Source organism: Eretmochelys imbricata, chromosome 17 (genome assembly GCF_965152235.1).
Source record: "Eretmochelys imbricata isolate rEreImb1 chromosome 17, rEreImb1.hap1, whole genome shotgun sequence".
Classification (NCBI taxonomy): Eukaryota; Metazoa; Chordata; order Testudines; family Cheloniidae; genus Eretmochelys; species Eretmochelys imbricata.
In genome coordinates, this window is record NC_135588.1 from 6,463,180 (window position 1) to 6,476,621 (window position 13,442).

Here is a 13,442-nt window from a genome sequence, read left to right on the forward strand (position 1 = left end):
CCACTTTTCTGACATTTGGCATGCACAGGACTAAAAATATAAGATAACCAAAAGCACATTATTTTAAAAAGTAGTTCGCCTGGAGTGTTTGCCAACATAAAACAATGAACTGTAACCTGACGCAAATTCTTCCTTAGGCACGTGCAAAATAATTTCTGTTAAAACTTTTCAAGTAGACATCAACAAATGGATGTAACGAAGTTTCCAACTCATAGAAAGGCAAGGTAAACCGGATGATAAATCAGAATATTCCTATGGCCTTCATACAACATCAGCCATCAACCTAAATCAACAGAATACACTGAGAGAAGCTGGATTCATTGCACTGATAAAGTTAAGAAAACATCGCCCTCTAGAGGGTGTCCAATTAACCATTTCAGTTCAAAGGAGAAGGCCTTTCTTTCTGCCACCCAATGTAAAGAATGGTTGTGTGAAGAAGAAACAAATAAGGATTTGTAGACAAATTTAGAATATAAATTATCTGAAATCATATTTAAAGAGGAAAATATTTTTTACAATACAAATCTAAAGTGACTTGTTTGCATTCATCAAATGAATAGGCATTTCAAATAGATAAAGAGTCAGGCCCACACTATGGCATTCTTTAGTGTATCTGTGAATTTACAAAAACTATTTGTACCAGATAAAGGCTATAATTTACAAGAAGGCAAAACAAAAGCCTACAAGAGACATTTCAAATAGGCTGCTTTTGATTCTTGTTTATAGTGCTGGCGATTAAGTTAAAACTTTGAAGGGAATTGCCCTCCAGTGCTTTAAGTTATTCTACAGCTAATTTTCTTTCAAACTATTTTTTGTCTGCCTCTCTTTAAATAGGTGGTTTCTCAAGTGAGTGTTACTTAAAGGAAACCAATCTGTTTTTCAGGAAAGCTTGATGATGTCACTCCTTTCAACTCTGCTTTCCCATAAGAATTCTTCTAATAAAATGGAGTTTCACTCTGGGAAATAGTGAAAAGTGACATGGAAATATTTAAAGAATCTGAGATGCGTACGTTTATCAGACTGTTGGATTTTGCCTTTAATGATATAGCAACCACTACAAATGAAAGAAGAGACTAGGATGCGTGAGAAGACCTACTGCCTTAAAAAAAATAAAAATAAAGAAGACTTCACAATGGAAAATGGATTATTCTGTACAATGTAGAATGTTTCTAAACAGTCAAATCTGTGTATGTATAAGACTTGTTTTCCTCAGCTCTAAATTTATGTACTGTATTTCAGCTGAGGCGTAAAATTTAAAACAGAACCAATCTGTGTATGATTGATTTTTTTGGCAAAAACTACAAAATCCAAATGAAAAACTTCAATACACAATTAAATGATATAGAGAAAACAAGTTCAAGAATCATCATATTATTATTGATTTTTCTAAGTAGGTGGAACTGCACAGTATAAGGTTCAAATGTGTGGTTAATTTATGTTTACATTTGTGATGTGGTCTCACTCAGGAAAATCGCTGATCAACAAAAGCAAAAATCCATGAGTAGGTTAAACAAGACCTTTAACTTTTAGTTACTATATTGTAATTTTTACACTGGATGATAAAAACACTGAGCAGCTTTATAGGGCTTTCTATTTTCAAAGTGAAGCATTAACACTTTAGGGCTAAATGCCACCCTTGGGCATGTACACATTTGCCCTGAACTGTTTCACGCGGTAACCCACACAGTGTGCCTGTGAGACAGGTGAGTGTTACCATTCCCACGTCACACATGGGAAACAGCCATGCAAGACCCAATTCTGCTCTTTCAGTCCACTGATGTCACAATAGTCCTATAATAGTAAAAGCCCATAAAAGGACACTAACTTAACTCTGGTATCACTGACAACACTCTCTGGCAACCCAACTGAATGACAAAAATACACCATGGGTGGATTAACAGATAAAATAACCCAAACAAAATCTGTGTTGGCTATAAAAGGTGCAAAGGAAATATCTCTTTATCAACTCTTAGTGAACAGTTTCCTTTACTTCATTCTGCTAAAAAGGAGCACAGGCAAACAAGAGTAAAGCCAAAACATGATTCATTTAGAGATGAATCCCACCCTGATAAAGGTTTACATTGTGTGGGTAAACAATTTGTAAATCGTCCTGAATAAACCATAAATAGATTGTTTCTCGACTATACATAAGGCAAGTTTTTTTATTTTATTTTATTTTGACACTAGAGCTAAAAAGCAAGCTGGAAAAAAATTATCAGGATTGTGCTCAGAAAATATTTATAGCCATAAAAAGCAAGCTCAAGTTAATGTGAATGGAACATAATTCTTTTGTTAGTCCAATCAAAAGGTAATATGCAAGCTTTTTGGTCACTAAAATCCATTCTTCCGGGGTAGGATTATATCAATACCATTTTAATATGAAAGAAGTATTAATAGAAGGATTAACAGCAGGTCTACCAATTTACTGAAGTGCTAGGCAAGTTTCTACATCTTAAAGCTTACTCAAATATTTCTAAATTGCATGTGATCCTTCATTAAAAGTATGATATCAAGATTGCACAATCAAGAAAAGCCAACTGACAAGGATAGCATTCTGTACTAAAAATCTGTTTGTCCATCTTTCATTTCAACATCAATAAGTAAAACAACACTTACTGTGACATCTGTACATAAGCAGCTATGCTAACTGCTCAACATATACAAGTTCTTCACCCAGTATATAACTAATATAAAAGAAGAAGAGAGTTCTAATTTATAATTTACTGTGGTTTTTAACTAACCGAATTACATACTTAGTTCCCATACTGCATCTTTTGCAGAAGCACAGAATTAAATTCAATATGATATTTTGAACTTAAATAGCATCTTTCAGCAGAGGATCTGAAAGCAATTTACAAACATTCATTAAACCCTACACCCTTAAAACAGAGATTATTATTCTCATTTTACAGATGGGGAAAATGTACATGCAGCTAAGTAACTTCCCCAGGGTCACACAGCAAGTTAGCGGTAGAGCTAGGTATAGAACCCAAAGGCCACTCTTCTACTCTAACCACTAGACCTCACACGCTCCACAAGACAACACTAACTCCTTCAAATGAAAACAGTGTATAATATTGTCTGTTTAACAGTATATTATACCAAGAAGCTGTTACGATCCTAAATCCTTCTTAGTTTGTGGATTAAAATAGTCATCACAGTTCTCTGTTAATCCAGCTGCCACACATGTGCACCAAATCCTTGCAATGAAAGTCATTGTGAACTTCAGTTAATTATGTTTTTCAAGTAGATGATAAAAGTCTTTAAAAGGCACATAATACAGATCAACCATCTGTATCCTTTCAGTTCCACACCTAAGTACTTTTCAAACTGTAAACAGACACAACAAAAACATCTAAAATAACACAATGGTTTCCCAATTCCTATAATTTAGAACTAAACTGATTTTATCTTAATTCTAGGACTTGATTTAAAAAAAAAACTTATGTACATTTGTATCTAATTTTGAAGCAGAACAAGTTAAGGCCCAGAAATGTAAGCAGTCACTGAGCCACCTCACTTTAAAAACAAACAAACAAACAAAACACACACACACACCACACCACTGCATCCTAACACTACACAGTTACTATATACTCCCATGCTAATTGCATTAGGTGGACATAAGCAGCTGGTGGCATGAAGGGTGGCAGGTGGAGAAGCAAGAGGAACATAAGCATTTTTAAAGGCTTTTGCTTTCTTGTAAAAGGTTGCCGTGTTCTTTCCACATGCCTACCCACATCTCGCCAGTGATACACTATTCCAATTCAGTACAGCAAACCACCAACCTTTCAGCATCAAACAGTATCCCTGGTTCCTTACTTTGACCGACCCCAAAGTAAAATATACATTTAGTCAAGAGAGGTGTCTCTCCAGATGGTCATACCTCTTTCCTAAACTACAAAAAGGGGCTAATGATATACTAGCCCCAATTCCTCATTCACCCTCCTTCTTCCAATCCCTGTTTCCCAACATTCCCCATCCCTACCTAAGCTTCAGGCTCTCCATGCGGCAATACAAGTAATCTTTTGCCAACTGCGCTTTGCCATAACTTTGACTGCAGTGACACCCAGACTGTTGTTATGATAAAGGCTTCTCTTCCACATTTCTGGAAAACATCTCACCAACTCAGCACTCATCTAAGTTAAGGGACTCCTTTTATTTTTTAAAGTAATTATTCAGTGCAACTGTTTATAATTTTCACAGAACATTTTCAAATGACGTATATGAGGGTCTGTGTATAATTTCAGTGAATCCATAATTCGAGGCTTCTAAGAACTGTTAAGAGACTGATGGATATATTTACTTAAACATCTTGGCCAAGATCTTCAGAAGCAAATAGTGTTTTCTGAGTGCCTCAATTCTGAGGACCAAATGAAGATGCCTGAAAAGGGCCTGATTTTCAAACATATAGACCCTGAAAATCAAGCCCTATTAAAGATGTCTCAAAACAAACACCCACAAATTGAAGCACTGAAACTCACAAGTCACTTTTGAACTACCTGGCCTCTGTTTCTTTGGAAATACCACCACGCTGTGGTGTGAATGTGTTAGCTTTTTCTCCAGTTCAGAAAATCTGCCCATTACAGAAGTCTCTGGGCATACTAATCAAAGCCAAATGAAACCTCTTAGTTTCTTTTTGAATATCAAATGCTAAATCTATTTAAAACTTCAAACCGGTAAAGACACAACTTACTGTAATTTCTCTTGACAAAAAACAGACTTGGATGGATGAAAGGTACAGTAGTTGAGAGTTCCTTCCTGTTCTCTATACGATGTCAATTGTCAAAAATGACTAGATGTGTTACAATAATTATTTACAGCAATCTGGTGTCTGCTTCAAGCATGTCACACTGAACTGCTGTGTGGTAATGAGAGGAATAGGCTATAACTGTGTATGTATAAATATATCTAGGAGGAATAAGAAGGCACAGATATTTCTGGCCACCTCTTGACTATCCCAGGACATCGGGATCATGATAGGTGCTCCTGTAATAGCAATAAAGGAAATGCTATTCATAGGGGCACGGTTTTTAATCAATAAATCCCACCACATTGGAGAAGCCCCAAAAGGGAAAAAACTCAACTTTTAGACTGAAGGACTGCTCAGTCCCCTAACAACAACAGGCACTGAAAAGGTCTGTGTGTGTCAAGAATCCCACAAAGACTAACCTAATAGCACAGAGGGCAACCATGAAGGCAGGAAAGGTGAGGGTTCACAAGGGCCTGTACCGTGCCCTTCCACTAGTGTTCATGATCCATCCAGCCCCTTTAACACCCTCAGACTGGCTGAAGGCCCTTTTAACACCCTCAAACTGGCCCTAGCTTTTCTAACCTCTTGCTCTTGCTGACACAATAAGGGAGACTTAGGCTTCCTCTTACACATCAGCAGAGGGGACTTATTCCTATTAGGTGAGGGGAGCTACAGGAGCCCCAAACAGGCCCTAGTTTTTAAAATTAGATTGATATTGGGTTGGTTAAATTAAAATTACCTGTGACCCTCACTATTTACAAGGGACCAGCAGGAATAAACAGTAATCATTCTAAATCCAAACAACAATCAGCACGCCAACAAATTACACCATCAAAGAGAAGGGCAAAAATGAACAGATGGTTCCAAAGCTCATTGCCTAGGGCAGAAAGGAAGAAACTGAGGGTAACTAGGACTGTGGATACTATTATAATTACACCCCGAAAGTTTTGATTTCCCTGGGGCGGACTCTTCTTTCTATATGGTTTCTATATTGTTCCCAAGAGGCTCCCAAGGTTCACGGCTCCCAAGAGCAACACATCATCAGAGTGGATGTGGAAAGGCAATTCTTGAAGGCTTTTTCTTTTTTGTAAATTTATCAACCACACTGCTAAAAGAAAAAAAACTGGGGGAGGGAAGGGGGACACACAACATTGCACCTGGCTTTCATGTTTTCCCCACAAACAATACATATTTATCTTCTGGATGTCCAGATGTGCTCCATAACCATCCAGGCTGTTGAGCAATGAGATTTTTAAATAACTGCATTTAAATGTAGACCAGATTAGTGACTTCATGATAGCCGTGAAACAAAATCTGAAACGTTAAAGCCTCTAAACCTTTTAATTTACAATGGAGACTATTAAAATGTCGATTTTCCCATAGTTTATTTAAGTAGGTTCTAAGTAATAAACTCTCTGCCTTGAGTATTTATAGGGGACCTATCCCCATAATATCTAGGTACCCTGTATATTTATACTTTAATATAGATTTCAGGTACTGTATTTGCAGCAGTTTAATACAAGGCACAGTGGCATTTTTAATAGCATCATCTGTATGTGGAAATACAGATTATTTGAATCCAGTGTTATTGGAATCCACAGTGAAATCAATATTTTCTTTTTTCAGATACTGACGACAACTGAACATGGGATACTACAAAAGCAACGTAATGACTCAACAGAATAGGTATGCCTGACAACATAGAAGAAAAATGAGATTTACCATGAAGAGGTGAACCAGATGGGCTACTCGACAGGCCTGGGACAGGGCTACAGCGGCCTCCTTGTTTAGACGTCAGCTCCTGCTCAATCTCCTCCAGCCCTGCACTCTTCTGGAAACGGCTCATTCGGTTTACCACCCGGGGCGACATGTGAGTACGGACACAGGGCTGACCACCATAAGGATTGATGGGAAAGACGTGGGAAGTGCCACGAAGAGTGCTGACCACCACCCAACGACAGTCATGGCTGAAAGAAATATCTTGTACCTGGAAAAATGCAAAGTTACATAGATATGTAGGTGTCATTTAAAAACCTTTCTGAAACAAGTTGGGTATCATGTTATAATTGAAGAGACAAGTCTGAACAGAAAACATTTAACTTAAACTTTGGCTTTTTTAAGTCAATAGTTTGATTTTATATTTTCTAGTGAACAGCAATCAACAATCTTTGCTTTAATACCATTTAACACAATCCCACACCTTGAATCATAGAAGAAGATTAGGTTTGGAAGATACCTCAGGAGTATTTTGACTATTTCTCAAAAGTGTCTTGAAACTTTTCTTCTAAGGGTCCAACTCAACAAAACAAATTGCAGGGCAAAATCCCACACAAAGCCACGGGAGCCTGATGTAATTTTTTAACTGAATTTGGTCCCCAAAAAGAAAACATCCAGGAAGCTATCATAACTGCACGTTTGACAGCAGGCAAGGCACCTGTTATTTGCTTGCTTATTTTAATTCTCAGGAAACATGACAAATAATAAGTAAATAATCACCAACAAAATAGTATAGTCACGCCAAATATTTTGATGTAGTTTAGCAGTTAGAAGAAAAGACTAGTAGTGTCAGGAGTTGACTTCTTGGCTCTGACTCTAAATGCATGAGCTTGGACTAGTCACCTAAACACTATGGTCAAAAATTTGAAAAGTTGTCACTAGATTTTTTTAGAACATTTTTTATGCTAAATTTGAGAAACACTGGGCCCAATTTTCAGATGTACTAGCACCCACAACTTCAGTTGAAGCCAATGGGAAGCAGCAGGTGCTAAGCATATGCTCAGGATTTAGCTGATCGCCATATTTGGGGTCGAGAAGGAATTTTCCTCCAGGGTAGATTGGAAGAGGCCCTGGAGGTTTTTCGCCTTGTAGCATGGGGCACGGGTCACTTGCTGGAGGATTCTCTGCTCCTTGAAGTCTTTAAACCACGACTTGAGGACTTCAATAGCTCAGACATAGGTGAGAGGTTTTTCGCAGGAGTGGGTGGGTGAGATTCTGTGGCCTGCGTTGTGCAGGAGGTCAGATTAGATGATCGTAATGGTCCCTTCTGACCTTAGTATCTATGAATCTATGAAAATCAGGCCCTAGGTTTCACCACTGAGGCCCCCAAAAATCTGGGGCCATTTTTTAAATTTTTGACCTAAAACGCTACCTCCGTTTGTAGGATCACTGAAAAATTATTTCAATTTTAGTTAAAATTGCTTCGCTCTACCATGGGAAAAGAGCTTTTATAGCTCAGCTGTTAAAACCTATGATATTAACAAAAAAGGAAGACCCCCGAACCAGATTAGTTCAAATATCTTTTATGCACAGGAGTACTCTCACGTGTACTATGTGAACTATTTGAGAAGCATGGGTCTTTGTTTTAGCTTCTCCTTAAATATAATCTCTAGATCTGACACAAGAAAAACATATATTTGTTAAAACACTCTCTGATGTGTTTCAGAGTAACAGCCGTGTTAGTCTGTATTCGCAAAAAGAAAAGGAGTACGTGTGGCACCTTAGAGACTAACCAATTTATTTGAGCATGAGCTTTCGTGAGCTACAGCTCACTTCATCGGATGAAGTGAGCTGTAGCTCACGAAAGCTCATGCTCAAATAAATTGGTTAGTCTCTAAGGTGCCACAAGTACTCCTTTTCTTTTCACTCTCTGATGTAGTTACCTTTTATATAGATTAAGAAATAAAACTCAACAGAATTTAATTCTCTTCTAAGCTTTACATAACACCTTGATAGAAAGCAAATTCTTGCTCCTTTATGGGAATGCTTCATAAAAGGGAACACACATTGTGGTCCAACACCATATTGCCAGACAACTCATGAAAACAAGGAATTTAATTTAATTTACTATAGAAAAGTCCTAAAACAATGTTCGTAAAAATGTTTTAAAAAGTAAAAGCTGGATAAAAAGAATACGTACATGAATTGAACATGACACACAAACATATAGATGAAGGATTAGCTTTCACTTTACTATTAAACAGCATAAGCTAAATAGAATTCTTCAAGCTTTCGGAGAAGTCAGTTTTACAATACACTAGGTACTCAAATTGGAGTAAACACTGATAAAATCTTGACAAATATTCCAGAAATGCACTCCAAATATTCCAGACAAAAGCAGCAAGTATTTGAAGTGCAAGTTTGCAGTTGAGCCCTGAAACCTTTGAGATAAAAAAAGGATTTAAGTATTGTGATGTGTGACAAGATATTTGGCTGACAGACAGTCACTATACAAAATGTTTCATCAACATTACATAGATAAACCAAAAAATACCATTACACACCTGCTCTTTTCAATTATGTTGACATAGCCAAATGATCTGCTAATGATCTAGTTAAACAGGGTCCTAGAAATCTGGCAGGTTTAGCACTTTCAGTGAATCTAGTATTACTGGTATATAGTCATTCCATGAGCACTTAAAGCTCCTAGTTTGTCTAAAGAGAGTTTCATCTTTACAGACTGCTGAAAACGGATTAGAGGCCCAATACAAAAGAACAAGAGCCAAAAGAAGAGAAACCCCATAATCATGGGCAACTTCCAGATGTCAGAATCATACACAAGAACTGTATACAAAATAACATACTCAATTACAGAGGGCGGCTATATTTCAAATCACTCCTTCTATGGCCTCCCCAAACCTAATTTTCCAGTCTCCAATATGCACAAGGATACCTGCCCTCTTATATGTTTCAGAGTAACAGCCGTGTTAGTCTGTATTCGCAAAAAGAAAAGGAGTACTTGTGGCACCTTAGAGACTAACCAATTTATTTGAGCAGAGCTTTCGTGAGCTACAGCTCCGATGCATCCGATGAAGTGAGCTGTAGCTCACGAAAGCTCATGCTCAAATAAATTGGTTAATCTCTAAGGTGCCACAGTACTCCTTTTCTTTTTGCCCTCTTTTACATGCCAGACATCTGAGCAGATCATCCCACCTTTAACACCTTCAATGCACTTGCCATTCCTTTTAAGATTCAGATAAAAACTCCCCTCATTGTTTCTAAAAGTCTCTATTAACTTCCTCTCTCCTCTTCTGTTCACTGCCTCCACGCATCCAACACATGTCTCCCCTGCCTCGCTCTAGTCTCATGCTCTTGGTGGAAGAGTCTTCTCCTCTGCAGCTTCTGCCAACTAGAATATACTTTCTGAATCTCTCTGTCAAACTGATACTGATTTGAGTCTCACCTGAAAAACACACTTTCCCCTTTGCATGTGTCTCTTCAGTCCCTCCCCCGTTGGTATCTGTTTTAATTTATTTCACCATAATCTCTTTACATCACTGTACTGAGCAAGAGAGAAATGTACAATTTCATACTAAATTAGTTTTCAGCATGCATTCCTCATTTTATATTCAGGGGAAAAAACAACCCAAACAGTGCCAAAATCCTAGCTCATGACAGCATGCAGGAAACAAATGAGGAAGTAATTATAAAGTCTCGTGTAAATGTGCCTGCTCTCAAGGAAAAGAGGTTGCAGTAGCACCAGGCTAAATGCTCCATTTAAAATAAAGTGCAAATGACCTCTACCTTCCATCTCAAACAATGACACAGCAGTGACCAGCTGGGATGAGTGATGGTGGGAAAGGATGGAAACTTAGAAGCCAGGTAGTAAAGAGCTGCAGTTGCTTTACTATGAGGAGCTCCATAAACAAAGAAGTGCTACTCGCAAATGAGATAGAAATTAATTATCAAAGATTCAAAAAGAATATATATTCAGAGAGCCTACTCTCCAGGGACTAAGGCAAATATTTTGGATACCAGATTGGTGTTTTCTGCATATGACACATTTCCGACAACTTCAAGAGCTGCATTGTCTGTGTTCCCCTTATATAAGGCAAGCAGCAGCACATTGGAAGATTGGAAGAGTTTAAATCATGGTATGTTTGTAGTTTCATTTGTGGGCATTAGTTAAATATCTTCTTTTCACATAGCAAGATCACAAATCTTTGTGTGCAATTTAAATGAACCCTTAGTCAGCTTCTTTTCAATAAGCAATGGATGAAAGGAAAGGACCAGGATAACATCAGGATGCTGTTAGGACCAAGTGTAATCTCATTCCCAATTGCTTCCAAAATCAGTTGTGTGTATCTGTGAAAGAAGTTTAAATTATCATGTCGAGCCTGCTGTCCACTGTACTGTTACTGTACATTACACAGAGTTCTTGATTGCTCATAGTATAAACAAACTGCACAGTGCCCCATTAGTGGTTTGCAAGTTTATGCTATGCGTTGCAATTTATTGCTGTTCTTTAGGTTAATGTACTATTATTCCATGTATTTATAATATATTTCTACATTTGCTGTTAATTATGATGTAATGTTTGGATACTGAAGATCAACCATTCTCTATAATGTTTACAGCTTTATGTTAATAAAGTAAAAAGTACAGTAGACCTCTCATGGGGTTTACTCCATAATGCAAGGTCAGCATCAGATTCAACATTCACATCTATATTTTTAAATTCTATGTATTTCCTTCACACACACAGGAAATGTACATGCCTTGGTTTTGGTACATGCTAGTTCAGGTAGCTTTAAACCCAAGATTTTTTAAGAACGTATAAGCTACACATTAAAGGCTCTTTGCGAGGATGCCAGGGCTTTCCTCTGGCCCTAATGCCATTTCTTCCCAGTCTAGTTGACTGGGAAGTTAGGACTCTCAATCACTTTGGACCCGGTGGCATGCCTTACACATCCCCGACTCCCACAGAAATCACTGGGACTGGGTAGGGGGCACAAGGACCCTTCTCCCTGGTCAATAGAGTAGGTCAAGAGTGATGTAGTGGTGGGAGTCTGCTATAGACCACCGGACCAGGGGCATGAGGTGGATGAGGCTTTCTTCCGGCAACTCGCAGAAGCTACTAGATCGCACGCCCTGGTTCTCATGGGTGACTTTAATTTTCCTGATATCTGCTGGGAAAGCAATACAGCGGTGCATAGACAATCCAGGAAGTTTTTGGAAAGCGTAGGGGACAATTTCCTGGTGCAAGTGCTAGACGAGCCAACGGGGGGGGGGGGGGGGGGGCTTTTCTTGACCTGCTGCTCACAAACAGGGAAGAATTAGTGGGGGAAGCAAAAGTGGACGGGAATCTGGGAGGCAGTGACCATGAGTTGGTTGAGTTCAGGATCCTGACACAGGGAAGAAAGGAAAACAGCAGGATATGGACCCTGGACTTCAGGAAAGCAGACTTCGACTCCCTCAGGGAACGGATGGGTAGGATCCCCTGGGGGACTAACATGAAGGGGAAAGGAGTCCAGGAGAGCTGGCTGTATTTCAAGGAATCCCTGTTGAGGTTACAGGGACAAACCATCCCGATGAGTCGAAAGAATAGTAAATATGGCAGGCGATCAGCTTGGCTTAACGGTGAAATCCTAGCGGATCTTAAACATAAAAAAGAAGCTCACAAGAAGTGGAAGGTTGGACATATGACCAGGGAAGAGTATAAAAATATTGCTCGGGCATGTAGGAATGAAATCAGGAGGGCCAAATCGCACCTGGAGCTGCATCTAGCGAGAGATGTCAAGAGTAACAAGAAGGGTTTCTTCAGGTATGCTGGCAACAAGAAGAAAGCCAAGGAAAGTGTGGGCCCCTTACTGAATGAGGGAGGCAACCTAGTGACAGAGGATGTGGAAAAAGCTAATGTGCTCAATGCTTTTTTTGCCTCTGTCTTCACTAACAAGGACAGCTCCCAGACTGCTGCGCTGGGCATCACACCATGGGGAGTAGATGGCCAGCCCTCTGTGGAGAAAGAGGTGGTTAGGGACTATTTAGAAAAGCTGGACGTGCACAAGTCCATGGGGCCGGACGAGTTGCATCCGAGAGTGCTAAAGGAATTGGCGGCTATGATTGCAGAGCCATTGCCCATTATCTTCGAAAACTCGTGGCGAACGGGGGAAGTCCCGGATGACTGAAAAAAGGCTAATATAGTGCCAATCTTTAAAAAAGGGAAGAAGGAGGATCCTGGGAACTACAGGCCAGTCAGCCTCACCTCAGTCCCCAGAAAAATCATGGAGCAGGTCCTCAAAGAATCAATCCTGAAGCACTTACATGAGAGGAAAGTGATCAGGAATAGTCAGCATGGATTCACCAAGGGAAGGTCATGCCTGACTAATCTAATCGCCTTCTATGATGAGATTACTGGTTCTGTGGATGAAGGGAAAGCAGTGGATGTATTGTTTCTTGACTTTAGCAAAGCTTTTGACACGGTCTCCCACAGTATTCTTGTCAGCAAGTTAAAGAAGTACGGGCTGGATGAATGCACTATAAGGTGGGTAGAAAGTTGGCTAGATTGTCGGGCTCAACAGGTAGTGATCAATGGCTCCATGTCTAGTTGGCAGCCGGTGTCAAGTGGAGTGCCCCAGGGGTCGGTCCTGGGGCCGGTTTTGTTCAATATCTTCATAAATGATCTGGAGGATGGTGTGGATTGCACTCTCAGCGAATTTGCGGATGATACTAAACTGGGAGGAGTGGTAGATACGCTGGAGGGCATGGATAGGATACAGAGGGACCTAGACAAATTGGAGGATTGGGCCAAAAGAAATCTGATGAGGTTCAATAAGGATAAGTGCAGGGTCCTGCACTTAGGACGGAAGAACCCAATGCACAGCTACAGACTAGGGACCAAATGGCTAGGCAGCAGTTCTGCAGAAAAGGACCTAGGGGTGACAGTGGACGAGAACCTGGATATGAGTCAGCA

The 13,442-nt window shown here is 39.4% G+C and overlaps 1 protein-coding gene across 12 annotated transcripts in view; it reads right to left on the reverse strand.

Moving 5' to 3' along the window:
* Positions 1–13,442, reverse strand: part of BCAS3 (BCAS3 microtubule associated cell migration factor) — a 499,958-nt gene that overhangs the window by 327,769 nt on the left and 158,747 nt on the right. For all 12 annotated transcript variants that reach the window (XM_077836612.1, XM_077836609.1, XM_077836606.1 and 9 more), the window contains one exon: positions 6,476–6,740. In XM_077836612.1, the coding sequence (XP_077692738.1) occupies positions 6,476–6,740 (265 nt within the window). The remainder of the gene's footprint in view (positions 1–6,475; positions 6,741–13,442) is intronic.